Source organism: Myotis davidii, unplaced genomic scaffold (assembly GCF_000327345.1).
Source record: "Myotis davidii unplaced genomic scaffold, ASM32734v1 scaffold545, whole genome shotgun sequence".
NCBI lineage: Eukaryota > Metazoa > Chordata > Mammalia > Chiroptera > Vespertilionidae > Myotis > Myotis davidii.
In genome coordinates, this window is record NW_006296634.1 from 2,123,064 (window position 1) to 2,132,390 (window position 9,327).

The following is a 9,327-nucleotide window of genomic DNA, read 5'->3' on the forward strand; positions in this document are numbered from 1 at the left end:
TAAGAGATCAACCAAAGGACTTGTATGCATGCATATAAGCATAACCAATGGACACAAGACACTGGGGGATAGGGGAAGCTAGGGGACTGTCTAGGGCGGGTGGAAAAAATGGACACATATGTAATACCCTTTGTAATAAAAAATTAAAAAAAAAATTGTGTACCTTGTGAATTCACTTGTTCGGTAAATGCTTACTAAACACCTACTATGTATCAAACACTGTGGCACTAGGGATATAGTGGGGAATAAAACAATAAAAAATGCCTTTAAGGAGAGGCGATCAGACAATAAATAAAACATACAGTAAGTCAGATGGCAATTAAGTGCTATGATAAAAATAGTAAGTGTAGAAAAAAACAGGTATGAGTGGAGGATGGGACTTTTTAAAAGGTGATCTAGCCGAAACCAGTTTGGCTCAGTGGGATGGAGCATCGGCCTGCGGACTAAAAGGTCCCAGGGTCGATTCTGGTCAAGGGCATGTACCTTGGTTGCGGCATATCCCCAGTGGGAGATGTGCAGGAGGCGGCTGATCGATGTTTCTCTCTCATCGATGTTTCTAACTATCTATCTCTCTCCCTTCCTCTCTGTAAAAAATCAATAAAATATATTTTAAAAAAATAAAGAAGGGAGAGGGAGGTGATCTAAGCAGTCTTACTGAGAAGGTGACATTTTGGGAGGGAGGAGAAGTTGATGAAGCAAGCCATGTGGTCACCTGAGAAAGAAGGCTCTAGGTGGAGGAAAGGACAAGTGCAAGGGGGCTCTAAAGAGGTGCATGCCGGACCAAGTTCAAGGAACAGCAAGAAGTTGTTGTGTGTGGCCGGAAGAAGGTGAACAAGAGGGATAGTGATAGTTGAAGTCAGAGAAGTGAGGAGAAGACATACAGATGGTGTGGAGCCTTAAAGTCCACTGAAAGGACGCTGCTTATGAGAGAAACAGGAAGTCCATAAAGGATTTTAGGCAGAGGTGACATGATTTGACCTATATTTAATTAACTTAACTTATTTAAATATATTTTTATTGTTTTCAGAGAGGAAGGGAGAGGGAGAGAAACATCAATGATGAGAGAGAATCATTGACCGGCTGCTTCCTGCATGGCCTCTACTGGGGATCGAGCCTGCAACCTGAGCATGTGCCCTTGACCAGAACTGAACCTGGGACCTTTCAGTCTGCAGGCTGACACCCTATCCACTGAGCCAAACTGGCTAGGGCTTGAACTGTATTTTAAAAGGATTACCTAGCTGCTGTGTAAAATAGACTGCAGAGTGAAAAGGGAAACAATAAAGAGGGCCTGAATAAGGAATTCACTGCAAAAATACACTCAAGAGGATGTTGGCTCAGACCAGAGGGAAAGCAACGGACCTGATGAGAAATGAGTGGACTCTATACATTTTGAAGATCAAATTGAAAGGATTTGTTGATAGATTAGTTATGAAATGTGAGAGAGGGGAGTCCCAAATAACAGCAAAATTGGAGAATGGAGATCCAACTGACCAAGAGAGAAAAACTAAAGGAGAAGCAAGCAGGCTTACAGGTAGATCAGGAGTGTGGTCTTAAGAAATGTTAGGTTTGTACTCGCTTCGGCAGCACATATACTAAAAAGAAGTGTTAGGTTTGAGGCATCTGTTAGATACCCAAGAGAATACAATACCAATGTACTGCCTGGATAAAAAAAAAAAAAAAAATTAATGCCTGTCAAGAAAACAAAGTAGTTTCTACAAATGATAGATAATTTCAATGTCTCATCTACTGACTTCCTAACATGGCACAAAAGGTTCACTACTTAAAAGGATCCCAAACTTTACGTGAAGAAAGATTGTTGGCTGGACAATGTAGTGAACACAAGTCACCCACATACCCTCTAACCCAGGTATCAGATTTCTGATGGTTCTCTCATGGAAAAGCAGGAACAGCTAGAGTTGTAGAGAGGACACTTACTGCTGAGGATGTAGAGAAGACCGGGGGGAAGGGTATGCCTGTGTCCAAGGGGGTTTGAGGAAGCTTTCCGGGACCGGAGTGAAGGAGGTCTCGAAGGCTAGAGCCTTCGGTTTTGTTGTTGGAGGCAGTGGGACCCAGTAACAGACTGTTAAAAAGCTTTGGAGTCAACGGAGAGACCTTTGCAGTGGAGTTGAACGAGTCCAGCCCAAAGGGTGAATGAGACTCTTTATTGAGCACCGACCTCAGGGACCCTGCTTCTGTAAGAATATAACCGGGAATAGCATTAGCACAACAAGAACACCCAGCAGACAAATGACTCCTAAAAATCAGCCAAGTGGGTAGGCCTGATGGGCTGTAACTATGGTAGGGTTCATGGCCAAGGAGAAGCGCTCCTACTTCTTTCTTTCTTTTCCAGATCTGGATTTCTAACTTCTTTTGTTCCCATCCACCTTTCATTTCCCCCACTTTCTAAGACAGTGTTTCTTCCAGTGGGGCTCCAGATTACTTGAAGTGGGGAATCACCTGGAGTGCTTGTTAAAAATGGAGATTCTTGGTCTTATCCTTATTTAATAGTTCTGGTGGGGCACATGGAATCTGTATTTTTAATGAATCCCCAGGTAATTCTTGTGCCCATTGAAAACTGTTTAGCCCTCAGCCCTGGCTGCATAACAGAGCCATTTGGGAAGCTTATTAAAAATCTTGCATCAATTTTGATGAAAAGAGGTCTGGGGTAGACACCAGGCATGTGCCTTTTTTTTAAAAGCTCAACTTTTAGAAAAAGTCACATGAGATTCCCTTGTTTTATGCGATCAGCCAGAGAAAGCAAGTGGCATGTTTCATAAACGTGGATGGTAATGTGTGAGTTTGAAGAATCCAAGAATAACTCAAGTATTCCACCCACAGGCAGGGCAGAGGCTTCTGTTCATCTCACCTTTTGTTTCTTCTTTAGCTTTCTGAGTTGCCAAATCCGCCAACCAGTGCAGGGCAGAGGAGGGTGGGGCTGTGTCAGGACAAAGGGGCCTGATGGCTTTTAGCTCACTATTGCTGTTTGATGCCAAACTGTCTGCTTTTGGAGGCTCATCAGTTCTGATGTCAGTGCTGTCGGCTTTGGGATCGGGCTCTGGAGTTGTTACTGCTGCAGTTCCTCCTCCACCTGAGAAGGTAGTTTCACTTCCAGAAGAGGCACTAGGGTTTATACTAGGAAGCTAAAACACAGAAGGCCAACATCGTTAGAGTGCTGTCCTTGTGGAGCAAAAGTAGTGGCTACATAGGTCTATTTAGAGGACTCTAAGTCAGGGAAAACAATCTGAAACTATCTCATAAACTGTTCATTCATTCATTCAATATATATTTATTGAGTCATATGATGTGACAGAAACTAGCTAGGTACTGTGGAAAGAGCAATGAAAAAGGCTTGAAAAAAAAAACAGGGTTTTGTTTAGCATGTCTAAAGCTCAAATTTGGCAATGGCAAATTGGTGATCAGAATTTGACCCCATAGAGCTGTTTTGAAGATTAAATGAGATAGTATATGCAAAGAGCTTAGCTTATTTTCTGGAACACATAACTCAATAAATGTTTATTATTAAATTATTGAAACTTCCATATGATTTGCTTTAATATGGCAACTCTACTGAAAATATATCTTGAGGTCCCTCAGCATTAATCCCCGTGCCTCTTATTGACTAGGTGTTAATAGTAGCATCCCTGCCGAAACCGGTTTGGCTCAGTGGATAGAGCGTCAGCCTGTGGACTGAAAGGTCCCAGGTTCGATTCCGGTCAAGGGCATGTACCTGGGTTGCGGGCACATCCCCAGTGGGAGATGTGCAGGAGGCAGCTGATTGATGTTTCTCTCTCATCAATGTTTCTGGCTCTCTCTCTCTCTCCCTTCCTCTCTGTAAAAAATCAATAAAATATATTAAAAAAAAAAATAGTAGCATTCCTGGCAGGGCCTCCAAATGTAAGCAGTTAGTTGTGTATATGTATGTTTAAACACACACATACACACACCACACCACACAAAAAAACCCAGCCTGCATGGTTCAGTGGTTGAGTGTTGACCCACGAACCAGGACATCACGTTTTGATTCCCAGTCAAGGCACATGCCCAGTGTTGTGGGCTCAATCTCCAGTAGGGGGCTTTAGGAGGCAGCAGATCAATGAGTCTCTCTCATCATTGATGTTTCTATCTCTTTCTCCCTCTCCCTTCCTCTCTGAAATCTATATATAGTTTAAAAAATAATAATTAAACACACATACACACACATACCACCCAGCCTCTTGTTCAAAATAGTCACAAATAGGAATGACCTCGACCTTTGACAGCAACGAGAAAACCAGACTCTCTTTGGGGGTTGGGATTGCTCTCAGGGTAGAATGATCCCAGCTCAGCAGGCCAATCTTCCTATCTCTGTCCTTTGTACCTAACATGACAAGGACAGGATCCATGCACACAGAAAATACTATATTCCTAGTAACCCTTTCTATACTCTTTACCTACACTGGACCCTGAGGTATAAATCTTGACAAGATACAAAGAATCTCTTTGTATTATTTATAAACTAAAATGTGAATTGGCTTTAAAGATGAATCAAGAGAAACTTGTACCAGTCAGAGGGAATTAAAATCTCTTGAATAACTTATTAAAGTTTCACTCAGTTATACCCACACACACCACTTTACCTGTGACATCCCATTGGTGACAGCAGGTCTCAACACAGATTTGTTTTGCCGACTAATACAAGGGCAGTTTGCTTTAATTCCCCATTTGCCCCGGGCAGCATGTACCATATCTCCAATATTATAAAGAGCTGGAAAAGAGACACAATAACATTAGAATTCCCGTATGTTCAGTTGTTGTGCTAAAGACCTTACTTAAATTATCTCCCTCAATGTTAAAGAGCATGTAAACATTTTGAAATGTACACAAGAAATTTATGTACTTTATGTTATACCTAAAAAACAACAACCCCCCCACCCCCAAAACCACAAACAAAAACAACACTAGCAAAAGTGGGGAGAAAAAACAAAAAAGACCAATGTAAACTTGACACAAACCTTTAACTAATGCTTGGATCAGAAGGGAGCAGGCATCCTACCACTGCACTCAGGGAGCCCTTCTGCTTAGAAGCATTGGGTATACAGGGTGCAAGGGTGCCCCCCAGCCCCAGCTTTCTTTTGTGAAGAAAAATATGGGCGGAGTTTTGCAGACTCGCCACTTTTATTGCATGTGTGTTAGTGGAAGTGTGCCAGCTGGAACAGACTGTCCAGGGGGATCAGTGAAGTAAACTGGGACTGGGTGGTGAAGTAAACATGACCAGTTCTCCTACTGTTCAACTTCCTTCTTCAGTTTGATTAGCTTCAGCTGGATTTTTAAAAGCCTAAAACCAAAGGTCTTTCTGACAGCATGGGACTGGATTTTTCTGTTTTGGTCCTGCCAACCATAAAAATGTAAAATGGTATGTGGAAAAGTAATCAACCTCCCCAACCAGAAAGGTGAAGCAAAATGTGTGCAGTGGCTGCAGACAATCTAACACTTCTCTAAAGATGCAAATCCTTGGAGAAATCTGGTGAGACTTAAAAAAATTTAAGGCTGACATAAACTATTTCACCAACTTTATGATGTGTAAATTCTATCTTTAAACACCCTCCACCCCCTTCCACACACCAAATCTAAAACAGGAATTTCCTTACCTGTGCCAGGGATAATCTGCGTGGGCATTAGATTCTCTGGCTCATGGGACTGCCCCTTTGCACATTTCAACCAGGAGAAAACCTCTTCATCACCCATCTCTTCTGTTTCTGAAGTAAATAAAATGCCTTCACTTATGAGGTCACAAGAAATAGCACATTTCCATCTCCCTTCCTAAAGTTCCCTTGGAGCCTTTTGCAGTCAATACCACTTTCTCAACCCTTGACCACCAATGATCAACTTTCTAACACTAAAGTTTTGCTTTTTTCTAGAATTTCATATAACTGGAAGCATACAGTATGTAGTCATTTGTATTGGGTTTCTTTTAGTTAGCATCATGATCTTGAAATTCATCCATATTGTTGCATGTATCAGGAATTCATTCCTTTCTGTGGCTGAGTGGAATTCCAGGGTATGAATGTACCATATTTTGTTTACCCATTCATTGGCTGGTGGACATTTAAATTGTTTCCAAATTTTGGCTATTATGAATAAAGCTGCTATAAATATTCAGGTACAAATCTTTCTCTGGACATGTTTTAATTTCTTTTATAAATACCTAGAAGTGGGATGCTATGTCTTCATCTGGTTTTGATATCAGTGTAATGCTGCTTTCATAAATGAGTTCCTAAGCGTTTCCTCCTATTTTCTGAGTTTGTGTAGAATTGGTATTATTTCCTCCTTAAATGTTTGATATAACTTTGGGCCTAAAGTTTTCTTTGTTGGAAGATTTTCTAAACTACAAATTCAATTTCTTAATATAAGGTTATATTTCTTCTTGAGAAATTTTGACAGTTTGTGTCTTTCATGAAATTTGTCCATTATATTTGTCAAATGTTTCAGTATAATGATCTACAGTAATGTCCTATCATTCCTAATATTGGTAAAGTGCATCTTCTCTCTCTCTTTTTCTTTTTACTAGTTTTCTCAAGCAGAAGTTTAGCTGTTTGAAATACTGCTTCTTTTCTAATATAGGTGTTTAGTGCTTTAAATTCCCCTCTAAGTGCTGCTTTAATTGTATTCCACAAATGTTGATCCACTGTGTTTAAACCTTATTTATTTCAAAATACCTTCTCATTTCTCTTGTGATTTTTTTCCTTTGATCCACTGGATATTTAGAAGTGTGTTGTTGCCCTGACCAGTGTTGCTCAGTTGGTTGAGCATTGACCATGTACTGAAAGGTCATCGGTTCGATTCCTGGTCAGGGCACATGCCCAGGATGCTGTTCGGTCTCTGGTAGGGGTGTGTGTACAGGAGGCAACCAATTGATATTTCTTTCACACTGATGTTTCTCTCTCTCTCTCTCAAATCAATAAAAAAATTTAAAAACAAATGAACCAAAACCCCCCCAGAAATGTGTTATTTACTTTATAAATAGATTTTTCCAGATAGGTTTCTGTTTCTAATTTATTCTTTTGTGGTAAAAAAAAACATACTCTATATCAGTGATGGTAAACCTATGACACGCGTGTCAGAGGTGACACGCGGACTCTTTTTTTGGTTGATTTTTCTTTGTTAAATGGCATTTAAATATATAAAATAAATATCAAAAATATAAGTCTTTGTTTTACTATGGTTGCAAATATCAAAAAATTTCTATATGTGACACGGCACCAGAGTTAAGTTAGGGTTTTTCAAAATGCTGACACGCTGAGCTCAAAAGGTTCACCATCACTGCTTTATACGAATCACCTTAAATTTATTAAGATTTATTTTATAACACAAAATATAGTACTTATAGTCTAGTTTTAAAATGTATATATTTTTTTTGCCGACACCGGTTTGGCTCAGTGGATAGAGCATCAGCCTGTGGACTGAAAGGTCCCAGGTTCGATTCCAGTCAAGGGCATGTACCTGGGTTGCGGGCACATCCCCACTGGGAGATGTGCAGGAGGCGGCTGATCGATGTTTCTCTCTCATCAATGTTTCTGACTCTCTATCTCTCTCCCTTCCTCTCTCCCTTCCTCTCTGTAAAAAATCAATAAAATATATATAAAAAAAAATCATAATAATAAAAGTGTAATATGCTAATTAGACCAGATATCCTTCCTGACAAAGCTGCAGTAGGCGGGGGCCGAGGCAGAGGTGGCCGCCACAGTGGCGAATTTCGTGCATCAGGCCTCTAGTAAATAAATAAAAAGGGCACATAAACCCATTCAATTTCCAAGTGCCATACCTCCATTGACAGGTTACCTGTTGAACTGCAAAGGACAGTATTTGCTTACCACTGCGTGGACGGCTTTTCCTGAGCCTGTAACAGTCAAGGCAGACCCCAAATCCACATTTGCGACAAACCCAGTGAATGTTGAAGAGAGTTGTTTCACACACATCACACATTTCCCGTACGCCACGCACTGCACGTTTCCATGCCACTTTCTCTGGTGGGAGGAGGAAGAGAAATATTGTTGGCATTAGATGTACTAAACAACAGCAAAAGACCCTGGATACACTGAGTCCTACTCAGGTCATTTTGTCCAGCAATAAAGCTCAAAGATTTATGAGTGTGTCTTTCTATAATTGTAAGAGAAACAAATATTCCTGAACAAGTGCCAACAGAGAATAAATGTTACATGTTGTTACTTAAGATACTGTAAAATTTTCAATTTGGAATAGTTTGAAAGAAGAGGATTCTTCTCTTGAAATGTAGGGAATAATTTCATAGTACAATTTACCTTGGCCTAGAAATAGGATCCAGTATCTCACAGGCATGGGAATACCTTATATGTTTGAATAATGTGGGTTCCAGTGTAAAACATAGCATCCCTTAGAACTTCATCTATTCACATACCATAGAATATCATTTACTAGTACAAGTGGGTTCAAAGCAAGCTGACAGCATTCAGAGCGAACCAAACCTAAGTAGAGATCAAAATACTTATTATGGAAGCTCTGCCACAAAATGAAAAAGGCAGGCAGGCAAGGAGTTTTTGGTTTGTCAGCTTTCAAAGACGAAAAGAATGAGGTCTGCTGGATATTGTTAGGGCCTCAAGTTATATGGTTTGCTGCAGTGAAGTCTTATCAGTCTTAATTCATCTACAGAACATGCCGTCTGTCACTCCTTCCACTCCTCCCCTTCAGCAAAATATAACGAAAGTTTCAACAAGGATGATGGTGCCTTACGGTGTGGCTCGACCATCATCATGGCCTCCTTCTCGGACATCACAAGCTGACAGAACTGGTCCCCAACATTGGCCAAGATGTATTTTGAGGTTTCTAGGTCTATCCCTTCTGCTAGGGAGGAAGAGGGAATCCACAGGTTCATGGCATCAGGGTCACTTTGCTGGGGACTCAGAAAGCCCTCCACACGGAGTACCCCCTTTCGAGTGAAGATCAGCCTGAGGCAAAAAGGTAGACAATCAAATACACAGTAAATAGCAGCAGCCATGCAAACTAACACATACCTAAAATCCTAGGACCTAAAAGAAATTAAATGAGACTTAACAGGAATTAGACTGAGTTAAGAATTTTCATCACATTTGATCAATGTAGTATGTATTCTCTGCACTAATAATTTTTTATACCTTTTAAATATATATATATTTAAAATATATTTTATTAATTTTTTACAGAAAAGAAGGGAGAGGGATGCCAAAACCGGTTTGGCTCAGTGAATAGAGCATCAGCCTGCGGACTGAAAGGTCCCGGGTTTGATTCCGGTCAAGGGCATGTACCTGGGTTGCGGGCACATCCCCAGTGGGAGAT

The 9,327-nt window shown here is 40.6% G+C and overlaps 1 protein-coding gene across 1 annotated transcript in view; it reads right to left on the minus strand.

Moving 5' to 3' along the window:
- The window catches only part of KDM3B (lysine (K)-specific demethylase 3B), a 46,784-nt gene that overhangs the window by 11,524 nt on the left and 25,933 nt on the right, over nt 1–9,327 (minus strand). The window contains exons 10-15 of the mRNA XM_015569637.1: nt 8,746–8,960; nt 7,851–8,003; nt 5,628–5,735; nt 4,617–4,744; nt 2,867–3,140; nt 1,936–2,192 (exon numbers count right to left, since the gene is read on the minus strand). Of these exons, the coding sequence (XP_015425123.1) occupies nt 1,936–2,192; nt 2,867–3,140; nt 4,617–4,744; nt 5,628–5,735; nt 7,851–8,003; nt 8,746–8,960 (1,135 nt within the window). The remainder of the gene's footprint in view (nt 1–1,935; nt 2,193–2,866; nt 3,141–4,616; nt 4,745–5,627; nt 5,736–7,850; nt 8,004–8,745; nt 8,961–9,327) is intronic.